Genomic DNA, 15,820 nt, shown 5'->3' with positions numbered 1-15,820 from the left:
TATAATGCCTTTTCTTTGATCTTACTGTAGCTGTTCGCTCTTTTGGTCTCTCTTTTCCCTTCCAGTTTCCCATATTTTTAAAACCATACTATTCTAAGGTTACTACTCTTTTCTTGAACTTAATATATAAATTTATCTATATATTAATTACTTGACTCATATAATGATTTAGTTTTCATTTTCATTTTGCATTTCTTTTTTACTGTTGTGATCAACTTCCATCTCCTCCAGTGTCAATATCCCTGTGCCGTCCTACTTCACCTTGGCATCCTCTGTGCCGCTTTTCACCTTTCTCAACCTTTACTTTTCTCTCCACCCTTAACCCCCCCCCCCCACACACCCCCCGACACCCAGCCCCAGTTCCTTGGGATCTCTCATCGCCGTCATATTTCTTAGGTCCAATTTTTGAGAGTGTTGCTCTTCCACGAATTAACCGTAGATACTGGCATCGTTGTGAGAGTGCGGCCGTGTGCATTAGCCCCGATTGTTGAGAGGGAGAGAGAAACGATACATAAATGGAGAGAGAGAGAGAGAGAGAGAGAGAGAGAGAGAGAGAGAGAGAGAGAGAGAGGGGGGGGGGGGGTGCTAAGAGCAAGTGGGGCACGAGTTTGTCTCCTGGGATGCAAGGAACGAGATGTGGTGCCTTATACAAATGCATTCACACAGACACTCGTGGGCCTCCTGCTCTTGCTCCATCTTCATTATCTTTAGCTTTTTTCTCCAGATGAAAACATATTTCATACATTCACTTTACTTATGTTAATTCTCCACTCCGCATGATGTCATTTTGTTATTTTCACCCACTCTTATAGCCTTTCACTCGGTATTCCATATCATATTATAAGACACCCTCTCTCTCTCTCTCTCTCTCTCTCTCTCTCTCTCTCTCTCTCTCTCTCTCTCTCTCTCTCTTACTTGTATAGAAATGGATTCATTTACCTGCTTGGGCTGAGGTTCATCATCATTATGAGGGGCGTCGGCCCCGTCTCCGGAGGCTTCACCTCCGTCAGCTGAGGAATCCATACCGACGTCGCTCCCTGCGGTGCTCCCCGCTGTGTTGTCCCCGGCGGCATTGCATGAGCCATTATCCTGCAAGGCAGCAATTTCGCAATGTTATCATCGTTTCCGCCTTCCACTTTCCAGAGTGAGGAACAGGAATTTATTAATAACTCTACAAACTGGCTGACCATTACAAAGCATCCTCGCAAATTCTCTTTTCCTCAAGGGACAGAATTCCCAGTATAGGTTTAGAGCGTATGTCATGGAAGCAGTACATACTATTTCTTACAGTAATCAACTTGTGGTGGCTGTTTTAAGTTTCTTTAATTGTGTTTCTCATAATCTTCTCTTGTTCAAGATCTTGTCAGTGTAGAAAGAGTACTTTACCTGTTTGCGTGAAGCGTATTTGTAAATAAGAGTGTTATTACCAAAAATTATGTTATTTTCTGTAAAACATGAGATAAAACACAACTGCAAATACATCACCGAAAACTCACTGAAATATTAATAACAGAAAATAAAATTATGTATGTGGAAGTAGAGGAACAAGAAACCAAACAACTGATTTATGAAAGAATAAACCTAATTAAACTCTTCACCTGAAAAAGGTAAATGATATTACAATTCTACTGCAGTATCATTCCATCGCGCAAACGGCACATTTTCATCTTAAACTTCTCCACGAGAAGTAATTGAATATCACAAATTTGTTAAATCATCACCTTAGTTCAATTTCCTTAGGTTTCCCCTATCGATTTTCCCTCTGGTGTCTGGTGTCTTGCAATAAACGACCACCTTCCTCAAGGTGTGTATCATCCATCCCACTGTTCGTTGACTTATCTGGTTTTATTACAACTTATTGCCACCCACATCTCACTCATCAGGTCAACTGATCGCATCAGTAATTACATCTATTTTTGCATATATTCATTCACTTATTAATCAATTTAGCAGTGCTTAGTTATCAACTCTTATACCAGTCTTTTTTTTTATTTAGACTTGCATTTGGCATGAGGAAGAGAATGCCCATCTAATCTATCAACGTTTATTTAAGCAACTTTTTCCTCAAGGGCATTTTAGTTCCTACTAAAAAATGTATTGTACCAGATTTGTCTGTATAACTTTACTGATTTGTACAATATCATGATATAGTACGCATGGTATGTGGAGATCAAGAACTTTACCGCGACACCCTTTTCAGCTTCTCATTGTCTGTTATATTTTTTTTTTTATTCTATTTTCAAAGTTTGTATACTTTTCTTACAAATCCCTGTCTTCATATTTCGAAACAATTGCCATTCGTGTATCATCTTGCTTTTAACAAAATAATAATGAGTTATTACTCAGCATTTTTATGAGTTCTGAGTTCGGTAATTGATGATAAGTTAAATTTTCCTACATTCAGACAACCCAACATGTTAATCTAAAATTGTTAATAACTTCAAGTCTTATATGGATCAGACAAAACATTCTTTAATTTATCATATAACCATGGAATAAGTCTTTGAATGAAAAAGAAAAAACAGGAAAAATCCACCTTGAAAACACTTATTTTTTGGGGGAAACTAGCGCAATCTTTTTCTGATTATGCAAACCTAAAGCACATAGGGAGAAGAATTTTACTGCATTGTCTAACAAAATGCTTCCGAAAAAAAAAAAACTTATTTCCCTTCCAGTTATTTCTATTAAAACCTCCAAATCTCTAGATGATATTTCATTTACAGACTTCTACTTAAAAACATGCTATAAATCAATATGAACTTCGTTGTTTAGTAAATCCCATGGACAATTTTACTTCAGATTGGAATTCTAGCATTATGTTCAGTAAAAACAGTAAATATCTGTATCTCAATCAGAATTAAGAACCTTGTAGACTAAAAAAGCCTGTTTTCACATCTTCTTGAATGACTTTCTTTGTCTGCCACCACTAAACCGAATAAGGTGTCCAGGATTCTTAATTTTCATTTGTTCCTTCGAGCGAAACTCGCGGACGGTAATAAGGTACTTAAGATGAAAAGAGTCAAGAATAGGAACATCAAAAGAAGGCTGTCTAGCGTTATAAGATCTACGATGTAACCTTTCTTCATACGCTTGATCGACATTGGCCAATCATTAGTGATACGGGGAGGGAAAGAAGACGTATTGATTTTATAGATAGATGGATACTTCAACTTTGTTTACTAAAGATTAGCCTAAGTTTTATATGGTACTTGTAATACTTTTAATGTTTAACTTATAGACTATGTTTCTGGATGCTCTATTCTTTATACATCGTGAAAGCATTACTGACTATGTTCACATATATCTTTACCCATTTATTTATTCATTCAGCTATTAATAAAGCCAATTATTGCTTTTAAATCTCTTACTTTTAATTACCATCTTGTTAAACTCTTCAGTAAGAAACATGAATTTAGCAAAGAATAAACTCATACTTGAACGAGTTATGAAAGTTAACAAGATTTGTTCTGAGATCATGAACATCTAATAGAGTATCTTACTACTCTTTATTACAGAATACGTTATGGAGAAATTTAATATCGATAGAAAGACCCAGAGGGCATATATCCGTGAAAGAGGAATAATTCTAAATAATATCCACAGAGTCAACAATACCAGTAATGATAACATTTATTACATTAATTTCATATGAAAAAAAAAAATTCCAGACACAGTAGTATCACACACATCAGCATGAATTAGTACAGGAATTACGGTTTTAAATTTCAATACAATACAATAAAGACTACAGACAAGCGGCTGACTACTAAAGAAGGGAATTCTCTGATAAACTACCGAAAGCCACTTCATTTATAATTTTATTGCCTAGTAAATATTTTGAATATAAAAAAATAAAATAGAAAGTAAGTTATCAGGAACTCGCAACAAGTACATAGGAAGACATTTTACAGGTTTCTTGATGATTACCATAAAAGAGACGTAAGGTATTACGAACGACTAGCCATATAATAAGTGACCCATACGCTCATCTTAGAATCAAAACATAAATTTTCTCACGTACTCATATTTCATTACAAAATCTATACAAATAAACAACACTACTCCTTTTCCAACCCCTTCTTAAACTCCTGCCTTATTTTCTAGAGTTTTTTTTTAAAATTCTCAAAGCCAAATATATCATTATCTTATCATAAAGCGCATGTATTTAATAGCTATTATATTCTTTCCAAGAATGACGCTTCACTTCTCCTGGAAATGCAACTTTTATTTTCTCAAAAGGCATCTTTCTCTGGTAGAAAGAAGTCCTTCTACAACTTCCAATTAAATATTAGACGACTCAGAGATATTTCTCTACTGTTTTGGACTTTCCTTAAATTCCAAAAGTAACAAAAAACAATCAAAATTACACAAGAAACATACAAATAAGAAACCAGTAACTTGAAAGGTGAATAAAAAGGCATTGGTTGTAATCCTGGCCATTTTAATTCCCTTTGGGAGTCAGTTATTCCTAAAGGTGAAGTGAATTTGATATCGACTACTCACTGATAGACAGGTGTCCACAAACACTAAAGGAAAACAATTACTCTAGAAAAATCATCAAATGAAATCCAGCGAACAACCAAATTTGTGCCAAAAATGTAGCAAGAAAATGGTACAAAAAGTTTACTTTCACACCAACCTCATTCCCTAACCTCAACAGGTGTTTGCCAGTGACCACTAGTCCGAAAAAAACCTAGAGTAAAATGAATTCTATTTGCGAAGTGGCTGAGGGTAGGAAATGATGAAAGGCTACCATGAGACTGATATTGCATAATTAATGATTTTTACGTACTAAAAATAAAAGAGAAAAATTATCGAAAAATAAAATAAATTTCAGTACAAAAGGATTTTCGAAACTCATCGGTGTGAAATTCATTTCCTGCTCACAGTATGAAGCTCGGTTTCATTGATTAGTTCTGAGGTTTTATTTCAGCCCTATTCGGTTCGGAAGAATATCCTGAGTGCGCTTGTGTGGTTCCCTGCGATTGAGGGAGTGACGATGACTAGCCTAATTTGCAAGCAAATCAATTTCTTGCTCATTATGTCAAATACAAATGGCAAATGTTTCAATGCTTCCGTAACTCATCGAATGTCAACCAAAAATATAATGATAAATAACTATTGAAATTAAAGAACAGTAGCAATTATTTACAATATCACTTGCAGAATTTACTTACAAACAGTATACAGCATACTCAACATACAGTGTATATATATATATATATATATATATATATATATATATATATATAATCTTGAAATCCAGTAAGTAAATATATATATACATATATATATATATATATATATATATATATATATTTATTTATTTATTTACATATATATCTATATATACAGTGTATATATATACACACACACACACACATATATATATATATATATATATATATATATATATATATATATTTCATATATGTGTATATATATATATTATATATGTATATATATATATATATATATATATATATATATATATATATATATATATATATATATATATATATGTATATATATATTGGTATGTATGTGTATACACCATGAGCCCTGTTCTCCTGAGAGCCGATAGTGATTGAAAATGTTATCCTCTCGGTTTCCAATGGCCGGCCCAATGAATATTCAATACGTTTGTGTCGAATGCGTCAGTGTTTTCCAAGTGGTCACTCATATTACTACTGGCCAAAGTCAACGTTGGCTCCGAGACATTATTTTGGGATGGGGTTGCGAGCCTCTTAGTTGTTTAAGGGTCTTCTGTGTCATGACATCAGGCATTTACTGATGGTGACCCATCAAAACTACAAGATTCTAATTGTTTTATTTTAGTGACTAGACGGCTAGCATATAAGAGGCATGTTTATTTGCAGGTGCTTTTATTTGTCAAAGCAAGTCGGTATGTGAAATTTGTTTAAGCCTTAGGGGTTTCAAGGATATATTTTTGGCACTTAATGAACAAATAATATGAATATGAGAATGGGTTAATCATCGTTATAAAAGTTTACCTTTTTCATCAGCTTAGAATACTAAAAACAAACATAGAGATACTTAAATTTTCTTTGATTGTTTGGTACCTAATTGGAGACACTAAAATAATTATAATCCATCCTCCATTATATTGCTTGATTACAACTTCACCGAGTCTGCCCAATACAAAATTAATACGATACAGATTCAGGTTTTGTTCACCAATAAGGAGGGTAATGAGTTCCAAGTTAACACTTCATGGAAAACATACAATACATGTTAATCAGATCTTGTCACCTGCTTGTTCAAAGAACTATGCGCACACTATTTCTACCAATTGATTTGACTCACTCATATGGTAACGAAGTATTAAAACGTATACTGTAAATCGAAGCACATCCTACAGAAAGTAACTAGTAAAATGTGGAAAATATAGAAAAAGTAATAAACATATACACGGAACATACTAAAATCTAAAATAAACTTGGCATTTACGTGAATAAGACAGGAACATTTCAAAAGGAATGTAATGGTCTTTGGTTCAACCATAGATAAAAGAAAGAGAGAGATCCGCGCTGTCAAGAAACTCGGCTTAAAGGTTAACGATTCATAGCCAGCTTTGTCAAGAGCGCGCTTTCATTTTCTGCTCTTGCTCGTGGAATGAACAAACACAAGATAATCCTTTTAGTACGAAAAAAAAATCTTTACCAGATAAATTAGATACATTATACTGATGCAAATCTCTAATTAGGTGATGTTTGCGTATTAGCAATGAATTAAAGAAAAGTCCCAAACAATGTACGACCACTTGAAAGATAATGAATAAACACAACAACAACAATAAAACAAAAAGAAAAATTTGCTTAATATCCAGCAATTTCTGTTGTAACTGTTTCGGTCAAAATAATCGCTTAAAATTCGTATCCTAAATAATCTATTTTTGTCCTATAATGCTTTTACCAGTTACCTTTTCATCATCACCAAACGTGTTGGTCGCTTTAGGAATCACGCCTGAAAGACTTTAGGCCAATTAAAAATGATTGAGATCATTATAGAATGATTAACAACTTTGAGACTGATTTCTCTCATAAAACGCCAATCAGTAGCGTGAAACAAAGACAGGAATTTCTGTATAGTTCTGCTAATACTGGTTTCAAGAAAAATAAAAATTGACCGTATAGTAGTGAGTTAAAAATAAGACCACCATGGCAAAAAAAAAAAAAAAAAAAAAAAAAAAAAAAACGGGACCAATAGCTTAAGCGTCTATGGACATTGGTGAAATGAAAACATATTAATAGACAAAAGCGTTTTGAGACAGCAAATCTCCGCCACGGTTGAATAATCAGCAGCAAATAAGTTTCCTCTCCACTAATGCTATAATCCTACCTCTTCAAAAATCTAATTATTTACCGTCAGAAAGGAGGTCCATATTTTTGTATAATCTTGCTAACAAATAAACAAATTCAAGGCACGCAAACAAACAAATCAATAAGCAAATAGACAAAAACATTGACAACCTATTCCGCAAAACTAGATATTACCTTGCAATTAACCTCATTTACACATCAGCATTACTTTACTATTATAAATGCTATATATTAACTATATATTCAATAGTTAGGGATAAATTCAAATTCCTGATTAACCTTCGACCTTTATGTATGCCAATAAGCATGACTTCACTTTGCAAAACAGTTCTAATAGCATACATGTTAACAAAGTCTATTATTTAACTTGGTTGATATTGAATTTGTGGACTTTTTGCTAGAATCTACCCATAAATGATAGCGAGATCAAGTTAACACAAACTATGAGGTAAACGAACTATAGTAAACCAACCACTTTCTCGGACGTAAACACAAAATCTATAGTAAAAAAATAATACACAACATTTTTTGCTCTCTCTCTCTCTCTCTCTCTCTCTCTCTCTCTCTCTCTCTCTCTCTCTCTCTCTCTCTCTCTCTCTCTCTCTCAAAATACAAACAAATCCTTTAAATCCCGTCGAAGTAAATTCGCTCACCTTATCTGTATCTTTGGAGGCTAACTGGTAGATGTTCACCATGTGGGCTGCCTGGGCGTGCACCATCAGGTCCCAAGCAGAAGCGAAGTTCTCCTTACACAGAGCACACATCAGCAAAGCGCTCTCTTCCATACCTGAGGAACGAAAACGTTAATAGCGAATGTGTGAGCGAGTTATTTATTGGGAAGTGAGACAATGACAACCTTCGATCATACTGGGACAATAAAGTTAGCGCACGCACCCAGGGAAGTAATAACTGATAGAGCCATTAATTTAAATATGAATATAATTACACATAAGACTATACATATCTGCATAAGATAGATTAAACATTTATAGCACAGCCACTACTACTACTACTACTACTACTACTACTACTACTACGACACACACACACACACATATATATATATATATATACATATATATATATAGATAGCTATGTATATATCTGTATATACATATATATAAATATATATACATATATATATATATACATATGTATATATCTGTATATACATATATATAAATATATATATATATATACATATATATATATATATATATATATATATATATACATATATATATATATGTATATATATACATATATATATGTATATATATATATATATATATATATATATACACATATATATATGTATATATATGTATATATATATATATATATATATATATATATATATATATATATATATATATATATATATATATATATATATATGTACATATCACAGAACGAATAATGGCAAAAGTTCCCCCATACTAATTTCATAGTGAAACCATGAAAAGAATGGAAACTTCAAAGGTATGTATTGCAAATACCAATATTTCAAACAGCAACTTTTGGACAAAAACATTAAAAGCAATCTAAAGAAAATGAAAAGAATCAATGTATCGAAAAACTTTGGAGTAAAGACCGATATTTCAATAAATCATAGAGAAGGGGAAGGGCTTACGTAGGGGACTGCGGATGGGAAGTGGAGGGGGAGGATGCTACATGAAAGGAGGGAGAATATGCCTGCATGGTGAAAGGTATGTATATTAGAGACACAGAGAGCAAGGGGATGTAGCTCCCTCTCCCTTCACACACCCCCAAGGAAGAGTGTGGGAGGCTGGTCCCATCACGTCCTTTGTCATCCCTTGGATGATTTGGGGGTATGAGGCATGGGTAGGGAGTGAGAGAGGGGCTGAGATGGGCTTCGAGAAGAATTAAACAATGGTAAAAATTATGAGAGATGGAGATGAGACCAGCCACTGTTATAATATCAAGAAATGGAATGGAAACAAACTGGAGAAAGAGAGAGAGAGAGAGAGAGAGAGAGAGAGAGAGAGAGAGAGAGAGAGAGAGAGAGAGAGAGAGAGAGAGATTGGACAGTTGTACATAGGAAATGTAAGGGTTGTGATGCAAGGGAGAGGGGACCTTAGCATGGGGGTTTGTGTGTGCTTTAGGGGGTAGGGCTACCTCGGTTTGCCTTTGCCGCAAAGCAATAAGCAAGGATACTCACGGGCAGTTCCATTGTGACTAGAGCATTTGCAGGTAAACCTGAGTTTACAGTAAGTCCGTCGATGGTCAATGAAATCGCTGAGGTTGGAGAATAGCTCCCGGCAGTTGCCACAGATCAGCAGGTCGGGACTACCTGCAATATTGCCAGACACAGAGGCTATTAGGCTATTGTGTCCAGACCCAAAAGGGGCTTAGAACCCCTGCTCTTACGCTCCTGAATGACAGCTGATGACCCACTATTGTATAGAGGCTGTTGCATGTGTTTGATATGTTAGGATATTGTTCGGGATTTTGATGTCTTTTATTTCGTTTGATGTCGGATAGTGGAATGCGTTGCTTTGGGGCCCTTTATGACACGACCCTCTCCTGAACTTTGGCATGAAGGGAAACGTAACGAATGGGAATTTCATCATTTAAATTAGGCTTTCCCCTTATAATCTCCCAGTCTTGGAATAATGAAAATATATTCTGCATGGTGTTAGATCTCCAGATATATATCCGGATAAGATTGACGCTTTAGGATTTGATAATTCTAAGGATCCGGAGTACTGTCATTCAGATGCGTACCGTTATGCATGTTTTTTTCTTGTAAATACATAAACATATCTATTTGATAATTACTATATTCTAGCACAATAACTTATTCTGAACATGTTATGGGAATCCTTGAGGCAATAACAGATTATCTTGTTTTCATTATAGTCATGCAACACAAAATACCAAGTATAGCTATTGAAAAGATTTTTTTTTATTAACTAAGCAATCAATATGAAACATATATTGACACTATACACACCTCATTGTGTTGGAAATTAAAATGATAGATAAACAACAAAGTAAATTTATACAAGGAAACATTATTTATATATATATATATATATATATATATTTATATATATATATATATATATATATAATATATATATATATATATATATATATATATATATATATATACATACATATATATGAAAGTTTTGCAAAAATCCGAATGTTTCTTGAAAAAAATATAGTTTTCATGGTTTAAATAAAAAACGATGCTAGTTTTTAGTCTCTTGTATTTCTATTCATGATAACACAATTAGAAACAAAAGAGACTCATTATACAAATGAAAAAATAAATGAAAAAAAAAATAATCACAATGGCACAGCACTCGTCACTGATTTCGATCAAATTGGCCACTAAATGGGCAGCATAAAACTCTGCTGAACAATTCCGCGTTATTTACATCAATAACTCGAAAAGCAACAGCAATGCAATCCCACAAATCACGCAATAACATAAAAAACCGCTGGTTTTGCCTTCGGATAAATAAGAGCAATGGATTTATGTTGACTTTAACATGCGAATGAACGTTCCCCTTTAAATGGAAACTTATTTCGCTTTATGGTAAAACAAACAACGGGTTTCGCATCCGCTGAAATGTATTTGCTTATGGCAAAAGACTAATATAAAACTATTCGTTCGCATGTACAAAGGGTATAGACACCCGAACTTTATTGTGGAAAAACAAAGGAAAAATGTGAATGATTTAAAACTTTCATTGAGTTTAAAGTTTAAAATCAATTCGATATAGGTAACAGAGTCAACAGACACCCCCCTCTCTTGTATGAATTTACCAATTTGCATATATTGACTCTCAAATTCTGTAGAAATTAATATTTTTATATATAACAAAAATGACTAAAACCTCATATCAAAGTTAAAATGATATTCAAACCTCGACTCTTCAAATACATTTAATCAATTCGAAATGATGAATCGTCAGTTGAATTATAACTCATTCAAACAACAAATAACTTTTAAAATGAAATAGGTTCATCAATGAAAAAAAAAAAATCACTTACGAATGAAGTTATGGGGCATCTCTAAACAATACAACAAGATCAAGAAAACCCAATAGTAGAACATAGCTTAGCAAACTTACTGTATGTCTTGAGATCTTCGAGTCCAGGTGTGGTGACCACTTTTTTAGGCGACTGTGCTCTCGGCTGCTGACGAAGGCTTGGAACTACTAGCCTCGGCCTCTTGAGAGGTGGTGTCAGCCTGGCTCCTTGCAGAGTCGCTCCTGCATTGTAACTGTAAAGCAAGAAAGAGAAACGCTGTAAAATGCATTATTACTTTTTAAAATCCCGAGGGCTTAGACAAGACAATGGAATGCGAATTCTCGGTTGTTGTAAGGACCTACATAGTTATAGTTTATGAAACCCAGCAATATAAAGAAAAATTTTAAAAAGGCAGAGAGAGAGAGAGAGAGAGAGAGAGAGAGAGAGAGAGAGAGAGAGAGAGAGAGAGAGAGAGAGAGAGAGTATAATCCAAAGGCGGCCATAAACAATAATCCAGCTTTTTAGAATAAATATCTACAAACGGCTAGAAGAGAGGATACAAGAAAATATCACGGGATTGTATAGGTAATCTAAAACAAACCCTGTTGCAAGCATGCGTAGTTCTATGGATTAATTAATAAATTCAAATTGTTTTGACTGTTTATAACACACACATCTACACACTTTCTTATACACACACACACACACAATATATATATATATATATATATATATATATATATATATATATATATGTATATATATATATATATATATATATATATATAGATATATAGATATATATATACACATATAGACACGCATATAATATATATATATATATATATATATATATATATATATATATATATATATATATATATATATATATATATATTGTACTGTACGTGCGTGTGATTTCTCACTATTACAGATCTTTTAAATAAAATGGCAGTGCTACACTGAACGGTTTTAATTGAATTGTTCTGTTGTACTTTTAACTGCTACATTGATGGTTATAGCACAATCTCACCAGAAAACAATATAAGCAAAATGGTTTTCTGTGAATTATAGATTTTGGTGATTTTTTATTTTCCCTATCTATGTTTGACTTGACATTGCTCATCTCCATCTCAACTGCAACGTATTACATCGATAAATAAATGATCTACGAAGTCATAAATTTTTCCTTCTTACCCAAGAGTAATCTCTATTCTCGAAAGGGAATAGCCATTTGACCTCTAATGTTGGTTTCTATCCTTTATAGTTACATTTTCTTCTATGAGTGGCATTTAGTAATCATTCTCTTTTACACATTGGTATGAAATTACTGTTATTAGTGGAATATGAAGTATTGTTTCCTGAGATGCGTGGCATTTCAGCCTCCATTTGATAAATGGTCTAGATAGCCTTATGAAGTTTTGTTTCTATAGAGAATCACATATAACTTCCTTGCATATAGAAAGTACTATTCATGCCTTCCTGTTGGGAACTTATTCATATCTCATTATAAAGCAGATAAAGAACAAGGTTTACTGCCATATTACCGCATCATTTCAATTTATTTCCATACTGACTTTTTTCTCTCTTTTTTTTTCTAAAACAAAAAAAGTAGTTTGGACACTGTTCTCATACTTTCTACTACCGTTAGAATACTGATAATAAATAAAAAAAAAATTGCGTGACCTTTATAGTATTGTTTCAGAAACCTTAGTTTGTTAGAACATTCCGGTACGTGAAGCTTTATCGCCAACGGCTGAACTTTCACATCCTGGGACTATATGATAAAGTCTCTGAAGTTCAAGATGTAATTGTAATACTTATTATTTCTCATCGGATTTGCTTAGATACAGTACTCTTTTACATGAGACCTATAGCATGGATAATCAAACAAAATAAAACTTAAAAACTTCGGCACTGCCCAATACTGGCTTCAGACCTTACTGTTTTTATATGGAATTGTATTAAAATATTTAGTGAAAGAAATCAAGTTCATGTTAGAGAGTACATATATTTATTTAATTATACGATCCTATATTTAGTAAACATGCTTGAATTCATGTAGTATAGATTCTACTCTAATTGCTTTATAAAAAAAAAAGTAGAACTCTTATATAAACAAAGATCCCTGTACTTTTCTATTTCCAAATTGTGAAAAAGTATCAGTCAAAGAAAGTGGATACAGAAATAACGCTATATTTTAATATCATAGATTTTTTATACTGGATGAAAAAGAGTTTAAACAAAGACGCCAACTTTTGCACATAAATGGATAAATTGGATTAGTTTTATTCAAATAAGACGAATGATCCCGCTGAAAACTGGGTGAATAAATGAATAAATGAATGAAGACGAAACTATGGGTGCATAGATAACACCAACAAATGTAAAGCAATTCCAAACTTCCCCATTGTCCCCTTGTATATCCAAATAAAGACTTGCTGACCGCTACCTTCACCAAAATGCCTCCAAATGCCACATAAATATTTAGTTAACTTATCTATTTTAGGAAACTTATCAAAACCCATTCACACTTCAATATAAACAAATCAACTAAACAGATATAAAGACCAACCAACAAACAAATTACGAATTGCAAAATTCATTTAATAGGTTAATAAAAAGAGTACAATATAATTTAATCGCTCACGAAATACTTACTGTTAATATTGATGTAGGATATTTACCCAAAATTTAAATAGAAACAAGGTGGCAGTGGTAAAACAAGTATGATTTTCTCCAAATGTGTATGGCTATGCTGTTCAAATTACCTAATCAGTTCTCTTAAGAATAAGAAAATGGAACTCATCTCCCCAGTTTCCTTTTAATTCAGATGCTAATTCCCTCCTTGAACTGGTTTTAACTTGAGTATACACTTCAATAAAGAAATTCACATACGTTGCAGTGGCATAAGAACAAATTAAAAAAGTTATAAATATCCAAATGTTGCAAAAATAATAATCTAATCTATTGGGCGTTTCCCTCATTATTTTTGACACTTCTGTAGAGTTTTAATAAGAAAAGCTTGTGACAAATTATGGAAATCCGTACAAGAAATCCTTTCATAACAGACAAGAGATTATATTATCTATATAATGTTTTAAATACCCCCCGGCAAAAGCGTTTCTTTCTGATGTAAATATCCTGATATTTAAAGGATATCTTTTAGCCCGTGGCTTATAAGAGGTAGTTCAACTATGCACAAAATTCTCCTTCTGTAATTACTCTTACCGTCCATGAAAATGATCAGAGAATCGCTAAAATGGTAGTGAACATCTGATGGTTTTTAACACTTGAATTTCATGATCCGAGATTAACGTAATGTGATGCTGTTTCATCGAATTTCTATAGCATACCCTATAATAGACCTTGCATTCATCAATGAAGGTTTTGTGCTTTCTGGGAAGCAAGTAGTATTTCAATACATACCTTTTTTTGCATAATCGGTAATATGGTGCAGATTCCTTATTTCTTATTTTACTAAAGAGGAAATATGAAATAATTATTCAGTCATATAATAAGAACAAGCTCTCCCGGAATAAGATAGCTATGATTCCTGTAACCAGAGTGAAGTCTATAAGAAATTCTTTACTGAAAATGGCCCATGCACTCCAAAATCCATTGCGCCTATATTTCCATTCTATTGCTTTAAGGAATAGCGTTTTGCTAGGTTTATTTCCCTTTCCATTCTTCCTCTTTATCGTCAGGAATCGAAGGAAAAACTTACTTGTAAAATTTGAAGAGTATCGCGTTCATATAGAAAAATTTAAGAAAATCATATAAATATGAATTTTGCTAAATGTAAAAGCACAATTTCATTATTTGGTAAGGCCAAGATAACCTATTTTTATTCCACAACTCCAAGGAGATGAAAGGTGAAGAAAAAAACTTTGTGAATAATTCATTTCATAAAATCACAAATTCATTTTCTTTGACAAACACTAACGAAAGAAGTTCGCGATAAAGTCTTGACATAATTTGTGCTGTTAAAAAAAATGTTTCCAGTCGCTTCGTCGGTCAAGTAAGTTAAACAATTTTGGGCTTCAACAGTTTTCTAAATAACCCGTTAAGAATTTTTCCTGCATAACGTCTCCACTTTTGGAAACTTGTTAAGGAGGATTCAGAATTTCCATGGAAAGTACTTTGGCTAAACTTAACTAACCATGCCATGCACTCCTGTTACACTATATATATAAATATATGTATATATATATATATATATATATATATATATATATATATATATATATAGAGAGAGAGAGAGAGAGAGAGGAGAGAGAGAGAGAGAGAGAGAGAGAGAGAGAGAGAGAGAGAGAGAGACTCAAAGTGTTGTACAGTATTAGCTTAATCCTAGGTAATCTCAGAAAATTGTTTGATTTAGAAGCATCGAACCCTTTCCAATTAGGCTTTCCATAATTAAGTCGGTACTTTCTATTCACTTCGGAATGGTCAGGATAAGGCCATAGTTC

At 33.1% G+C, this 15,820-nt stretch overlaps 1 protein-coding gene across 6 annotated transcripts in view; it reads right to left on the bottom strand.

The window, feature by feature from the left end:
• Positions 1-15,820, bottom strand: part of LOC137640078 (RNA-binding protein Raly-like) — a 790,460-nt gene that overhangs the window by 11,310 nt on the left and 763,330 nt on the right. For 4 of the 6 annotated variants that reach the window (XM_068372520.1, XM_068372523.1, XM_068372522.1 and 1 more), the window contains 4 exons: positions 11,453-11,604; positions 9,526-9,660; positions 7,997-8,130; positions 940-1,089 (listed from right to left, as the gene is read on the bottom strand). In XM_068372520.1, the coding sequence (XP_068228621.1) occupies positions 940-1,089; positions 7,997-8,130; positions 9,526-9,660; positions 11,453-11,604 (571 nt within the window). The remainder of the gene's footprint in view (positions 1-939; positions 1,090-7,996; positions 8,131-9,525; positions 9,661-11,452; positions 11,605-15,820) is intronic. The other 2 variants (XM_068372521.1, XM_068372525.1) reach the window with 2 other exon arrangements.

This window comes from Palaemon carinicauda, chromosome 4 (genome assembly GCF_036898095.1).
Source record: "Palaemon carinicauda isolate YSFRI2023 chromosome 4, ASM3689809v2, whole genome shotgun sequence".
NCBI lineage: Eukaryota > Metazoa > Arthropoda > Malacostraca > Decapoda > Palaemonidae > Palaemon > Palaemon carinicauda.
Note: the sequence above shows the minus strand (reverse complement) of the source record. Positions and strands in the feature narration are given on the sequence as shown.